Source organism: Salmo salar, chromosome 06 (genome assembly GCF_965601325.2).
Source record: "Salmo salar chromosome 06, fSalSal1, whole genome shotgun sequence".
In the NCBI taxonomy this organism is placed as follows: Eukaryota; Metazoa; Chordata; class Actinopteri; order Salmoniformes; family Salmonidae; genus Salmo; species Salmo salar.
In genome coordinates this window covers 54,164,899-54,180,665 of record NC_138296.1, presented here as the reverse complement: position 1 = coordinate 54,180,665, position 15,767 = coordinate 54,164,899, and the positions used below count along the sequence as shown (strand labels likewise).

General features: G+C 41.7%; 2 protein-coding genes across 3 annotated transcripts; one reads left to right on the top strand and one right to left on the bottom strand.

Moving 5' to 3' along the window:
* The first annotated feature begins 2,066 nt into the window (after positions 1 to 2,066).
* On the top strand, positions 2,067 to 5,723 carry LOC106607575 (uncharacterized). Of its 2 annotated transcripts, none has more exons than XR_014392692.1 (7): positions 2,067 to 2,276; positions 2,626 to 2,890; positions 2,988 to 3,125; positions 3,268 to 3,329; positions 3,446 to 3,541; positions 3,649 to 3,741; positions 5,455 to 5,723. XR_014392692.1 is itself a non-coding variant. In XM_014204647.3 (7 exons), the coding sequence occupies exons 1-7, from the start codon at positions 2,274 to 2,276 to the stop codon at positions 5,533 to 5,535; spliced, it is 708 nt and encodes a 235-aa protein (XP_014060122.1). In that variant the 5' UTR covers positions 2,067 to 2,273; the 3' UTR covers positions 5,536 to 5,723. The 2 variants fall into 2 exon arrangements, 1 of the variants encoding a protein (XP_014060122.1); XM_014204647.3 differs by having other exon boundaries at positions 5,485 to 5,723.
* Positions 5,724 to 7,097: 1,374 nt separating this feature from the next.
* LOC106607576 (protein RD3-like) lies at positions 7,098 to 15,440 on the bottom strand. Its single transcript, XM_014204648.3, has 3 exons — positions 15,354 to 15,440; positions 9,811 to 10,132; positions 7,098 to 7,994 (listed from the first exon to the last, which is right to left on the bottom strand). The coding sequence occupies exons 2-3, from the start codon at positions 10,101 to 10,103 to the stop codon at positions 7,637 to 7,639; spliced, it is 651 nt and encodes a 216-aa protein (XP_014060123.1). The 5' UTR covers positions 10,104 to 10,132; positions 15,354 to 15,440; the 3' UTR covers positions 7,098 to 7,636.
* Positions 15,441 to 15,767: the final 327 nt, after the last annotated feature.

The window sequence follows — 15,767 nt, the reverse complement described above, 5'->3', positions numbered from 1 at the left end:
ACACCAATCTCGACAAACCACTTCTGTATGGACCTCGCTTTGCACGGGGGTATTGTTATGCTGAAACAGGAATGTGCCTTCCCCAAAATGTTGCCACAAAGTTGGAAGCACAGAATCGTCTAGAATGTCATTGTATGTAAGATTTTCCTTCACTGGAACTAAGGGGCTTAGCCCGAACCATGAACAGCCCCAGACCATTATTCCTCCTCCACCAAACTTTACAGTTGGCACTATGCATTTGGGCAGGTAGCGTTCTCCTGGCATCCGCCAAACCCAGATTCATCTGTCGGACTGCCAGATGGGGAAGCGTGATTCTCGTTTCCACTACTCCAGAGTCCAATGGAGTAGTGGAACCCCTCCAGCCAATGTGTGGCATTGCACATGGTGTTTTAAGGCTTGTGTGTGGCTGCTCGGCCATGGAAAAAACATTAATGAAGTTCCCGTCGAGCAGTTATTGTGCTGATGTTGCTTCCAGAGGCAGTTTGGAACTCGGTAGTGAGTGTTGCAACCGAGGACAGATGATTTTTACGCGCTACGCACTTCAGCACTTGGCGGTGATGTTCTGTGAGCTTGTGTGGCCTACCACTTTGCGGCTGAGCCGTTGTTGCACCTATATATTTCCACTTCACAATAACAGCACTTACAATTGACCAGGGAAGCTTCTAGCAGGGCAGAAATTTCACGAACTGACTTGTTGGAAAATTGGCATCCTATGACGTTGCCACGTTGAAAGTCACTGAGCTCTTCAGTACGGGCCATTGTACTTCCAATGTTTGTCTATGAAAATTGCATGGCTGTGTGCTCGATGTTATAAACCTATCAGCAATGGGTGGCTGAAATAGCCTAATCCACTCATTTGAAGGGGTGTCCACCTACTTTTGGCCATGTAGTGTAGCTAGATAAGTAGTGCATTTGGCTGATGTAGTAGCCTATGTGTGATTTAGATGTAATGCTTAGAACACCAGCAGGCAATACTTAAAAAAAAATGCTTGATATGACATAAACTTTTTTGTTACAGAAAATGAATATGTATTACATTTTTGTTAATGTATAAATATTTATACTGTAATTTATGAATATGGTTTCATACAATATCTTTGACATCAATCTTTGACATGATTCCATTGCATTATCACCATTAACATTCTTTTCACAATCAGAAAGTTGGGAGGCTAATAGAAGGCGTGATGGAGTGTTGTACATTTTCAAGGGCCAAGACCCATGCACTAAGTGTGCTTTCAAGACAATCGGAGCTCTAGAAAGATGCCAGAGTTCCGACGATGACCATTCAAAACGAATTTTCCCAGTCGGAGCTCGTTTTTTTCATAGTTTCCATTTGTGGTGAACTAATGCATCGTTCAAAACAACTGAGAACTCAGAACTGGGAACTCGGGCATTTCCGACTTCCGACTTCAGTGCGTTCAAAACAGCTGGGAACTCCAAAAAACGAGCTCCGATTGGGAAACATCGATTTGAACAGTCATCCAACTCTGAATTCCAACTCGGGAACTCTGGCCTCTTTCTAGATCTCCGACTTTCCAACTTGAAGATCACTGACGTCATGATTTGACCTCATATTTTTCCCGAGTTCCCAGTTGTTTTGAATACCGCAACACTGAAGTTGGAAGTCTGAGATTTCCGAGTTCTCAGTTCCCAGTTGTTTTTAACATGGCATAATGATTCTTCATCGTTTGATCACATACACCGCAATTTGTCAGTGGATGACACGTCCGATGACTTGGCACGCAACCATTGGTTGTTGCGTCTCCTCGCCTAGCTATGGAACGCGCTCCCAAATTCCATGATTTATTATGAGTTTCTTATTTTTAAGAAACTTATTTTTTGAGAAATATTAAATAGACTATGAGAGGTCAGGTTTGTTCTGTATGAGGAGCATCAAATATGTCACTGAATTATTTTGTGTATTCAGGACTCGTGTATCCTATTAGAGATAGGTATTTTCTCTCTTTTTGTTTGAATTATTACCTTGCTGCCAAGCCATCAAAAGCAAAAATAACGTGTCCGCAACGAGGTGTAAAAATGTTGTGGTGTTCCTTTAATAAAATAACGGTGCATTGTGGGATGTAAAATGGCTCCATGGTGTAGTCAGCAAACTAGCCAACTCTTACAGCCATAACGTTACATTTACAAATGAGTACCGTCGATGAAGCATTGCTATTAATTGCTGAATAGTAGTATAGAGAATATAGCTTTGAGAATCAACAACTTTTATTGCATTCATCTCTTTTTTTTTCGTCGAGACAACAGCCACCATGGTAAGTACCTAGCAAGCTAGCTACCTAGCCTTCTTCACTTCCGTTAACGTTATATGCAACTTGATATTATAGATGAGCGCTAACGTTAGCTAGCTAGCTAACTTGTCAATGCATTTAGTAAGCCACCTTGCCGAAATTCACCAGTGTCGATCAGATGGTTGACAACCGGAGAGAGTTATCGCCAACTGTATCCTAACGCCAATCTGCATGAACGGCTACGCTAACTAATTTAGCCTACTGATCTGCTCCTCTGTCTGGGTTTTTAAACTCGGACGAGCTTATGATAGAGGTTTGGGCTCACAATGCGAACAGACTTACAAGGCGTTCTCCTTTACTTTATTTTTGTTAGTCTGCCAATGTAGACAAAGTGAGAAGTCAGTCCAGCACAAGAAGAGATGATAGAAGAAGTACTGAGTCCTCCACAAGAAGAGATTACATTAGAAGAGATGACAAAGGAAGTACAGAGACTGCCAGAAGAAGAGATGACAAAAGAAATACTGAGACTGCCAGAAGAAGCGATGACAAAAGAAGTACTGAGACTGCCACAAGAAGAGATGACCGAAGAAGTACTGAGACCGCCATAAGAAGAGATGACAGAAGAACAACAAGTACAGGTAATTGAATGGTCTGTGGTGATAACTTATCAGCTGATATCACGTGTGTGTGCCTACCTTGAAGTCAGTCATGTGCTTCTGTATTTTTCTATTGAAGGGAAAGAAAAAATTAAAAGGAAAAGCCGCAGTAGATCGTCATCTTCCTCCTCATCCAGCTCATCCTCGTCATCGGGATCCTCTTCATCATCCTCATCCAGCTCCTCGTCTGGCAGTAGGAGTAGTTCGAGCAGCAGTGGTGAGTGTGCCAGTACATGTACCGTAGTTGTTAAGATGCAAATGTATCTGAAATATTGTCTATTTTATTTATATAAATATACAAATAGCAGTTAAAGCCTGATGAACAGTGTCTCAGTTAGATTTTGCAATCTCCTTTCTAGATTCCCACAGCAAGTCCAGAAAGAATTCTAAGAAAAGGAAAAAGGAAAAACAACTCAAAAAGGTAAATATTCATTCGTTTTCAGTAGCTACTTATTTTGTTGTAGTCTGTACCTTGTTTGATATCAAATGGTAATTTTAAGATATTTAAAATATGCTCTGTTTACACTGTTTTAATAGAAAGGGAAAAGGGAGAAAAAGCTTAAACGGAAGAAGGACAAGAAAATGAAGACGGAGGAGGAAAGCGCTGGACCTGGACCTATTCAGATATCCAAGGTAGAAAACATTTATGGGGCTATTTATCCTAAAGGAAGTGCGCTACAGCCATACCTGTAGTTTGAAGCTGTCTGAAAGCTGTCATTTTGAAATGAATTGTCTTTCAGTATTTAAAAGAGAGAAAGAGAAAAAGCAAGTTCAGCATGATTTCAGGAAAGAAGATAAAAATGAAATTGAAGAAGTCAAAGAAAGACAAGCTGGTGAGTATGCCATGACTGTTTTTACTTGCAATGATTGTGGTATGTGAAGGTTGTTTACCTACCTGAGTTGATTTCACTGATTCTAAGTCGACTCGCTCTTGATGCTAGAGTCTGCTAACGTATGTATGCATGTATGTATGTATGTATGCATGCATGCATGCATGCATGCATACATACAATACCAGTCAAAAGTTTGGACACCTACTCATTCATGGGTTCTTTATATTTACCATTTTCTACATTGTAGAATAGTAGTGAAGATATCAAAACTATGAAATAACACATATGGAATCATGTAGCAAGCAGAAAAGTGTTAAATCTAAAATTGATTTGTTTTTCAAAGTAGCCACCCTTTGCTTGACGTCAGCTTTGCACACTCTTGGCATTCTCTCAACCAGCTTCACCTGGATTGCTTTTCAAACTGTCTTGAAGGAGTTCCCACATATGCTGAGCACTTGTTGGCTGCTTTTCCTTCACTCTGCGGTCCAACTCATCCCAAACCATCTCAGTTGGGTGGAGGTTGGTTGATTGTGAAGGCCAGGTCATCTGATGCAGCACTCCATCACTCTCCTTCTTGGTGAAATAGCCCTTAGACAGCCTAGAGGTGTGTTGGGTCATTGTTGTGATAAAAATAAACGATAGTTCCACTAAGCGTAAACCAAATGGGATGGCGTATCGCTGCAGAATGCTGTGGTAGTCATGCTGGTTAACCTTGAATTCTAAATACATCACAGACAGTGTCACCAGCAAAGCACCATCACACCACCTCCTCCATGCTTGACGGTGGGAACCACACATGCGGAGATCATCCGTTCACCAACTCTGCATCTCACAAAGACATGGCGGTTGGAACCAAAAATGTCAAATTTGGACTCATCAAACCAAAGAACAGATTTCCACCGGTCTAATGTCCATTGCTTATGTTTCTTGGCCCCAGCAAGTCTCTTTTCTTCTTGGTGTCCTTTAGTAGTGGTTTCTTTGCAGAAATTTGACTATGAAGACCTGATTTCACGCAGCCTCCTCTAAACAGTTGATGTTGAGATGTCTGTTACTTGAACTCTGAAGCATTTATTTGGGCTCTAATTTCTGAGGCTGGTAACTCTAATGAACTTATCCTCTGCAGAGAAGGTAACTCTGGGTCTTCCTTTTCTGTGGCAATCCTCGTAAGAGCCAGTTTCATCAGTGGTTGATGGTTTTTGCGACTGCACTTGAAGAAACTTTCAAAGTTCTTGACAGTTTCCTGATTGACTGACCTTCATGTCTTAAAGTAATGATGGACTGTTGTTTCTCTTTGCTTATTTGAGCTGTTCTTGCCATAATATGGACTTGGTCTTTTACCAAATAGGGCTATCTTCTGTATACCACCCCTACCTTGTCACGACACAACTGATTGGCTCAAATGCATTAAGAAGGAAAGCAATTCCACAAATTAACTTTTAACAAGGCACACCTGTTAATTAAAATGCATTCCAGGTGACTACCTCATGAAGCTGGTTGAGAGAATGCCAAGTGTGTGCAAAGCTGTCATCAAGGCAAATGGTGGCTACTTTGGAAAATCTCAAATATAATTTATTTATTAACACTTGTTTTGGTTACTACATGATTCCGTATGTGTTATTTCATAGTTTTGATGTCTTCACTATTATTTTACAATGTAGATAATAGTAAAAATAAAGAAAAACCCTTGAATGAGTAGGTGTCAACTTTTGACAGATTTTTGTGTGTGTTTATTGTTTTCAACAGAGAGACAAGAATCGCGCAGAACTGCTTGAATTCCTCAACTCCACGTTGTAATGCATGGACCGTCACCGTTAGTTGCGTTCCAGAATCTTCCACTTTTTTCCAGAACAGAACTCAGGGAAAGAACCCATGTGATAAAGCTCTGAAAGAAAATCAATTTTTAGGTTTGTTATTATCACAGGAAGAGATTGGGGATATGGCCTAGGTTGTTTGAAAATGTCAGTAAAAGCCATGTCTCTGAATTTGACTTGTATCTCTTGTAGAAAAAATGTGCTTTCACTTGGTTGCCGGCGCCTTTCTGCAGACTATTTGTAACGGATGTCTGTATTTTGATTTTTAGAACTGTAATTTTTACTATAATATTGAAGGAGCCAGTCGCTGACTTTTTGTCTGTATGTTTGCTAAGTAAGATAGTGTTGATGTGGTGGAATTTACTGTCATCCGCAAAGATCTTAGTGATGAACAACCTACCCGAGTTCAAATTGTATTTGTTTTCTTTGGGATTGATCAAAGGTGTAATCTGCTGTTGCTAAATCAATTTTTAGATTTAAATGAATGATATACCCATTTATTCTCGAAGAATATAACTTACAGATGCCTAACTGTCGTACCCCACCAGGACCCAAAATATAAGCTTGTTTTAAATGTAAACAAACACTATATAGCCTTAAAACATAGTTTTAACCATTTGGATGTCATGGATGGTAAGTCCTTGTTTTCATAGCTCTGTCCATGAGTTTAAGAGTTGTCCAATTCCTCCAGCCCCATAGCTGAGCTATGTACCTAATCAATGGTGGGGTGTCTGCTTTGTTATTGTTTCGAACTGCAGATTTCCCCCTTTAAGCATGCCTGGCACAATGGAACAAAGGAAAAGTGCCAACTCTCCATTTTTCACTCCAGGCAGGCTCAAAGTATTTGAAATCAAATACTATTTGAACCCAGATGTGATGAACAAAGAGATTTGTGTAAGCTTCATTGTAGTGTAATCTGTCAAATAAAACAACAGTCTGGCATTGCATTGTTTGATTATCTATGTTTTAAAGAACGGCCAAAACTGTCCTTCAGCTAACTCTTGGCCGTATCCCCTGGAATTTTATTTCTTGAATGGTTGGTGTTTAAGACATCTATATTTGATATATTAAATATCAGAGAGTCGTCTATAGAATGTACAAATCTGAGACCCGTAACTGGATGTCATCCCATGTAATACTATATAAATCAAATGTATTTTGGATGAGCGTTATATTTTGTGAAGGCAACTTGATTTGTGACAGTCCACCCAATACAACAGCTCTTTTCTCAACAGCAATAAACTGCTGCTGTTATACTCTACAGTAGTGATGTGCAATGTTCCGATACAAAATCCATTCCCTTTGTGTGTGAATTATTGCTGCCATTGTGAAACTGTTGTGAGACAATTTTCTTGGACACAGTAAATAGCCCAGGCTCCTGGATATTAGTTGCTATGCAATAAAACAGTGCCTATATACTTACCACTTAGAAAATGTGGATTTTCTGCTTTTCTCTTGAGAAAATGCAATAAGAAGGTGATGGGCTTTCAAAATATTTGCACAGAAATAAGTCAATAGCAATAAAGTAAGACTGACAACACAGACGTGAATCAAGATGCCCTGTATTCCAACTGTAAAGAATTAGATCGATACAATTTCATGCTAAACATAGTGTAATAGAGCAGTCAGTGATAATTATTTCTTTAGCTATAAAACGGTCTAAAGATGTTTTTAGTATCACTTCCCTTTTACAGTTCTAAAAATGTCACAGAACTTCTTGTTAATTGCTTTTAATTTAAGTCTCATTGGTTAATTTGTTTTAAGTATAAATAGTTACCAAGTATTAAGTTGAAAAGGCACTGAAAATGTCTAATTTACCAGACAAAGATTTCAATAACACTACAGCAAATAAGGTGTCTGACAATCTCATTGTGAAATATTCTAAGCATAGCTCCCCAGTCAAAAGCATTCAATAGGGATGAACCCATACTGCCAAATGAGAGGATGGGAGAGATGTCTCCTATTTCTCCCCATTCTTGTGCAAAGCAGACTGGGCAGGTTCCGGGGGGATTATTATAGGCTACATCTCACTAGCTTCTCTCCATCCCCCACTGAACCACAACACTGTCTTGTGGATCCCCAGCTCAGATGGCCTTGGTAGTGTAAAGCCCTTTGTGTCTGAAGTCAGGCATGCTCCTAACCCTCTGGGCCCTGTCAGCCCTCTCTTCCAGTGCCTTCTCCACGTCTTCTGAGACCGTCTTCAGCTCGCCCTCCCCCCTGGTCGAGGTCAGGCCCACGGTGCTGCCAAAGGGGTTGATTTTGATGCGCGACTTGAAGTTCATGAGAGACATGCTCATGGCCCGCTTGTTGTTCCACTGGCGCGAGAGCCGCTGTGCCTCCTGCTCCTCCCTCAGGCGGTCCAGGGCCTCAAGGATGACAGAGCGGAAAAGGGCCGACACCTCCTGCATCTCTGGCTCGTTCTCAGTCACCACCTGGCGGAACCTGGACGTCAGGTAGGGAAAAGGGAAAGAGAGAGAAGTCACATCAGTCTCAGCTGGCCAGGGTTCAAATCCGGGTATCTTGCACACCACAATACTTTTTAAGCCCACTGAGCTAAAGCCTAGGCATTGATACAAGGAGCCAACACAAGTCTTCAGGTCTCAGGCACTCATCACGCGAGCATGCTGCCCAACCACCCCCAATACACATGCATCTGGATTGATGGATGTTTCATCTGTGGATTTTAAAATGGTACAAACCAAGAGACCTTTAGCCACCCGCTATAATCAATAGCTTTGTTTCACTTTGCCTGGTTATAGTTTCAGGGGAAAAACTGTGCGCATCCACTTTTACTAATGGAGGGGTCAAAGGAGCGTACATTTGAAACGTGTGGGAAGGGGATGAGCGCGGGCTATTCCACTCACCAGCTTATACCATTCTCACTGTACCACCACAACATGTGCTATCACTAATGCACTAGAAAAACATTTCATCCAAAAAATACTATTATATAGGTAACTGCCAAAATAAAGGAAACACCAACAATAAGTGTTTTAGTAGGGTGGTAATAGGGCGTTAGGCCACCACGAGCCGCCAGATAAGCTTCAATGCGCCTTGGCATAGAAGTGTCTGGAACTCTATTGAGGGATGCGACACCATTCTTCAACGAGAAATTCCATCATTTGCTGTTTTGTTGATGGTGGTGGAATGCTTTCTCAGGCACAGCTCCAGAATCTCCCATAATTGTTCAATTGGGTTGAGATCTGGTGACTGAGACACATGCACACACAAACACACACCCTTTAAACCCCTTATGCTACTTTGCGACCCATCTTTCAAAGTCATTGAGATCTCTTCTTCTAGCCATGGAAGCCAAAATAATGGGCAACTGGGCATTTTTATACATGACTATAAGCATGATGGGATGTTAATTCCTTAATAAACTCAGAAAACCACACCTGTATTGAAGCATGTGCTTCCATATACTTTGCATCCCGAATTTACTAAAGTGTTTCCTTTATTTTGGCAGACCTGTATATCGGAAGAGATTCTCTCTGCTTTTCCCTATGCTTTTGTGACATCAGTGCTCTCGAGTCCCTTGCCCATCAGCCAGTAGAGCAGGTAGATAGCTAATGATGGCCCCTCTGTCTGCATGAACAGCAGAGCAGGGGGAGAGACAGGAAGGCCTGCCAACTAAAGCCACTTACTCCCCTCAAGACAAGGCTGATAAGTTCTTAGGATGCCTTTAAATAGACCAGCCCCCACCGGCCCTTTACTCCTGTTGATTTGGCCGATTGGCCTCCAGTGTTTTCTGTTCTCTCCACCAACTCACTCTCTCTCTCTGCTTTTTCAATATTAATGTTGGTAAATTTTCTCTCAACAGAAGGAAAATCACCATCAAATATCTTAACTCTATCTCAACAGCTACTGTACGTTATACTGCACGTCATATATTTTTCACAATGGTCCAGGAATAATGATCATCTGCACATGTATAAAACCAGTGGGAGTTGATTTCCCAATTTGAACTGTTTTGTGCTGAGTAGGGCAGTGTTAATTTGGCATCAAATGGACTAAAACAGGATGGGACTACCTAGAGTTGTTAAATAAGAAATGCTCACTTCAGTTTTCCATTGCATGCCCTACTGAACACAACTTTGGTCAGAGGGTTGGTTCAGGGAGTAAGAGGGTAATCGATCATGAGAACACCATCGAATCAATGGGGGTCAAGGGTTGGATAGATAACTTGACCAGAAGGCCAGTGTAGATTTTGGGGTTAAGTAAAGAAACAACTAAGGTCAAGACAAGGGTTCTTCACCTCAGTATGACGGTTCCACAGTAGGATGGATGCACCTTGGAGCACAGGTCCTCCAGGCCCAGCCTCTCGCCAGCCGACACATCGTATGTGTTGCGTGGCGTGTTGACCAGCCAGGTGTAGTCCACGCCTGTCTGAAGGCGCCGATACTCGTTGTCCCTCTCACGCTGCATCCTCTCTGCCTCCTTCAGCTGCCAGCTGAGCTCTAGCATCAGGGTGTCTGTGACCACGTCAGATGGGTCCCGCCGTGGACTCCGGTAGTTCGGCTCGCCGCTCCAACTGAACCACGAGGCCATCACCGCTGTCGCCTTGTCCCCCTTTTACCCTGTGCTTGCATGGGAGGAACCAGAGCGTAAGAAGAGAACATGGCGTGATTCAGTACATGGCATACAGTGTATTTGGGAAGTATTCAGACCCCTTGACTTTTTCCACATTTTGTTACGTTTCAGCCTTATTCTAAAATGTATGAAAAAAAAATGGAAATGTCATTAATCTACACACGATACTCCGTAATGACAAAGCGAAAACAGAAATACCTTATATAAATAAGTATTCAGACTCTTTGCTATAAGACTTGAAATTGTGCTCAGGTGCATCCTGTTTCCATTGATCATCCTTGAGATGTTTCTACAACTTGGTTGAAGTCCACCTGTGGTAAATTCAATTGATTGTACATGATTTGAAAAGGCACACACATTTCTATATAAGGTCCCACAGTTGACAGTGCATGTCAGAGCTAAAACCAAGCCATGAGGTCAAAGGAATTGTCCGTAGACCTCCGAGACAGGATTGTGTCGAGGCACAGTTCTGGGGAAGGGTACCAGAACATTTCTGCAGCATTGAAGGACCCCAAGAACACAGTGGCCCCCATCATTCTTAAATGGAAGAAGTTTGGAATCACCAAGACTCTTCCTAGAGCTGGCTGCCCGGCCAAACTGAGCAATCGGGGGAGAAGGCCCTGACAGAAGGCTCTGACAGAGCTCCAGAGTTCCTCTGTGGAGATGGGAGAACCTTCCAGAAGGACAGCCATCTTTGCAGCACTCCACCAATCAGGCCTTTATGGTAGAGTGGCCAGACAGAAGCCACTCCTCAGTAAAAGGCACATGACAGCCTGCATGGAGTTTGCCAAAAGGCACCTAAAGGACTCTCAGACCATGAGAAACAAGATGGTCTGGTCTGATGAAACCAAGATTGAACGCTTAGGTGCAAATGCCAAGCGCTATGTCTGGAGGAAACCTGGCATCATCCCTACGGTGAAGCATGGTGGTGGCAGCATCATGCCGTGGGGATGTTTTTCAGCGGCAGGGACTATTAGACAGTCAGAATTGAGGGAAAGACGAACGGAGCAAAGTACAGAGATCCTTGATGAAATCCTGCTCTGGAGCGTTCAGGACCTCAGACTGGGGCGAAGGTTCACCTTTCAACAGGACAACGACCCTAAGCACACAGCCAAGACAACGCAGGAGTGGCTTCGGGACAAGTCTCTGAATGTCCTTGAGTGGCCCAGCCAGAGTCCGGACTTGAACCCGATCGAACATCTCTGGAGACCTGAAAATAGCTGTGCAGCGACGCTCCCCATCCAACCTGACAGAGCTTGTGAGGATATGCAGAGAAAAATGGGAGAAACTCCCCAAATACAGGTATGCCTAGCTTGTAACGTCATACCCAAGAAGACTTGAGACTGTAATCGCTGCTAAAGGTGCTTCAACAAAGTACTGTCTAAAGGGTTTGAATACTTATGTAAATGTGATATTTCCGTTTTTTTTTTGTTTTTTTTTTATAAATTAGCAAAAATGTCTCAAATCAGTTTTTGCTTTGTCATTATGATGTATTGTGTGTAGATTGATGAGGTTAAAAAACACTTTTTTACAATTTAGAATAAGGCTATAATGTAAAAACATTTTGACAGAGTCAAGGGGCTTGAATACTTTCTGAATGCACTGTAATTCTTTGCCCCCTCACCAAAAGAAAAGTATACTGCGTTTGCTACGTTGTGGTATGGATTGTTTGTCTGAAAGGGTTGCTTTTGTGCAATGACGTTTTCTCAGTATACTATATCTTTGATGAACCAGGTCAACTAAATGGAAATGGCACTGTACTAAAATACATTGCATCATTTTAATCTTAATCTTATAATCTTACATTTTGTATAAGAGAGGATTGTTAGTAATTTCATGATATCTTTGGATGGATTGGGTGAATGTCTAGATAGTCTGTTTAGCCTAGGTTGCAATCACATCAATGTAACCCATGGGAGGTACAGGTACTGTGTGTACCTCGCTAGCTAATGGCGGTTTTTCGAGGCTGTCTCCCCCGGACAGGCTGTTATCACAGATAAAAAAATATCCCCAAAGGGGAACAACACAGAGATAGTTGTCTCTCACACGCACACACTCCTGTTATTTAGGTGTCTGTACAAGCCAAATCCCATAATATCCCTTCACATCCACTATCATTGTGTTTGTGTTCCAAATGGCACCCTATTCCCTACATAGTGCACTACTTCATGGATCAATCACAACTAAAGTTGCTTACTTCCAATTCATGTCAAACTCTTCAGGGTTGCCATGTTCATTAAAACTGAGGAGGCCGGGTTATACATTTGTACAATGAAAATACATAAGGTATTGTTTGTTATACGCATAATTAATCGAAAGATAATGAATTTAGCCATCAGTGCTACTTCAAAAAAAGTATGTGCACTGAGTTGGCTTAATATTTTCTTCTAATTTTTTGGGGGGGGATTTTGATAACAACGTATATTTTGTATGTTTGTGTTGGTTTTGTATTGTAAATCATGTAGATTAAGAGTGTGTTTACAAACATATGCTTCAGGGGCGTATTGGACAGAGAGAGACAGCATGAGATAAATCCAATTATGTACACTGAACAAAAATATAAACGCAACATGTAAAGTGTTGGTCCCATATCTCATGAGCTGAAATAAAAGATCCCAGAAGTTTTCCATTCGCACAAAAAGCTTATTTCTCTCAAATTCTGTGCACACATTTGTTTACATCCGTGATGGCGAGCATTTCTCCTTTGCCAAGATAATCCATTCACCTGACAGGTGTGGCATATAAAGAAGCTGATTACACAGAATGATCCTTTAACAGGTGCACCATGTGCTGGAGACAATAAAAGGCCATTTTAAAATGTGCAGTTTTGTCACACAACACAATGCCACAGATGTCTCAAGTTTTGAGGGAGTGTGCAATTGACATGGTGACTGCAGGAATGTCCACCAGAGCTGTTGCCAGAGAATTCAATGTTAATTTCTCTACCATAAGCCGCCTCGAGCGTCATTATAGAGAATTAGGCAGTTACGTCCAACCGGTCTCACAACCGCAGACCACGTATGTGGTGTCGTGTGGGCTAGTGGTTTGCTGATGTCAACAATGTGAACAGAGTGGTGGCGGTGGGGTTATGGTATGGGCAGTCATAAGCTATGGACAGACAACAAATACAATTGCATTTTATCGATGGCAGTTTGAATGCACAGATCTACTGTGACGAGATTCTGAGGCCCATTGTCGTGCCATTCATCCGCCGGCATCACTTCATGGTTTAGCATGATAATGCCCAGCCCCATGTCGCAAGGATCTATACATAATTCCTGGAAGGTGAAAATGCCCCAGTTCTTCCATGGCCTGCATACACACCAGACATGTCACCCATTGAGCATGTTTGGGATGCTCTGGATCGACATGTACGACAGCATGTTATCCAACAGCATGTTATCCAACAATATCCAGGAACTTCGCACAGCCATTGAAGTGTGGGACAACATACCACAGGCCACAATCAACAGCCTGATCAACTCTCTGCGAAGGAGATGTGTCGCGCTGCATGAGGCGAATGGTGGTCACACCAGATGACTGGTTTTCTGACAGATGCATATCTGTATTCCTATATCTATGTGAAATCCATAGATCAAATCAAATCAAATGTATTTATATAGCCCTTCTTACATCAGCTGATATCTCAAAGTGCTGAACAGAAACCCAGCCTAAAACCCCAAACAGCAAGCACTGCAGGTGTAGAAGCACAGTGGCTAGGAAAAACTCCCTAGAAAGGCCAAAACCTAGGAAGAAACCTAGAGAGGAACCAGGCTATGAGGGGTGGCCAGTCCTCTTCTGGCTGTGCCGGGTGGAGATTATAACAGCCCATGGCCAAGATGTTCAAATGTTCATAAATGACCAGCGTGGTCAAATAATAATAATCATAGTAGTTGTCGAGGGTGCAACAAGTCAGTAACACAAGAGTAAGTGTCAGTTGGCTTTTTCATAGCCGATCTTTGAGAGTATCTCTACCGCTCCTGCTGTCTCTAGAGAGTTGAAAACAGCAGGTCTGGGACAGGTAGCACGTCCGGTGAACAGGTCAGGGTTCCAGCAGGTCTGGGACAGCAGGTCTGGGACAGGTAGCACATCCGGTGAACAGGTCCTAATGAATTTATTTCAATTGACTGATTTACTTATATGAACTGTAACTAAGTAAAATCTTTGAAATTGCTGCATTTTGCATTTATATTTCTGTTCCTTATATATAAACCCTGGATTACTGATGCTATGTATTGGCCATTGAGAGGCTTTGAAGCCACCGGTTGACCATATTGGCACTCCCCAGTAGGAACAGTCCTCCATAGGAATGAATGGAATTTTACAGTATTTCAATCAAAGTATTTTTGTTGTTGTAGTGGGGACAGTAATATTAGTCATCTCAAAAAATTATACTTTAAGGAAAATGTTTTTATATATTTAAAAAAGATATATTTGTATGTTTAGCTCACATAATATAATTTAATTTAAAGGTGCAATATGCAGAAATCGTTCTGCCATTTCCTAGTTGCTAAAGTTTGAATAGTTCACCTTATTTCAATTTATGTGACAAAACAAGTAGTCACTGCGTAGAGAATCATTGTACCATCTAAACTGCTGTGAAATATATTTTCCATAACCACAAATATTGTATTTTCAGTTGTTTGAAGCTGGTGTACAAAACCAAAAGTAAAATACTAAAAAGCGAAACATACGAATGAGAAGCATAGAAATAGCACACATAGAACATATCTACCTGGTGCTTACATGCCTAATTCGTCTTGACCTTTACACTCATAAGATCTGATCAAAATCGGTTCACAATGTCTCTTTTAATCATCTACACCTGTCTGAAAATGTGGGCACTCTCAGAATGTGAACATGATCCGGACACAGGTTGCATGTCAGCACCAGCTATAAACACGGCTAATAATGTACTAATTAGCTCAAACACATGGAATTTTCTAGTTAATTGGCTTGCCTGTTATTTAATTGTCATGCAAAAGTAGGTAGGTGTTATTAGATTTAAGGTTAAAGATGTTCTCGTCTAATGTATAGTGCTTCTTTCTCAGACAGGAAATTCACACAACATTTATGTGACTATATTTCCCACTTTTAACACCCTGACTACCAGAAATCTCACTTGACACACAGTATTGTAGTCCATAGTGCTACTACAAATTTCTCCTTGAACTAAAACAAAGCATTGTATGAATAAACACTGCTTACCTGAACTCTTGTTAGTCTCGGGACCTATAGCAGGAAGTGAATTCACAGTGGAGTGTATATATGATAAGTCCTTGGACCAAAAGACAGATGTAGAGAGAGAGATAAATGTTGGTGAAAGACGTATTTCTGTCGGTCGCACGGGACTCTGATACTTCACAAGCAGGAGGGGGATTATCTGAGCACACACACTCTTAATCGGTCTTATACAGTAACACACACACACACACACACACACACACACACACACACACACACACACACACACACACACACACACACACACACACACACACACACACACACACACACACACACACACACACACACACACACACACACACACACACACACACACACACCTACCTCCCGGGAAGCCTGGCCTGTTGTTTCTTGTTCCAGGAGGTTGGGGGCACT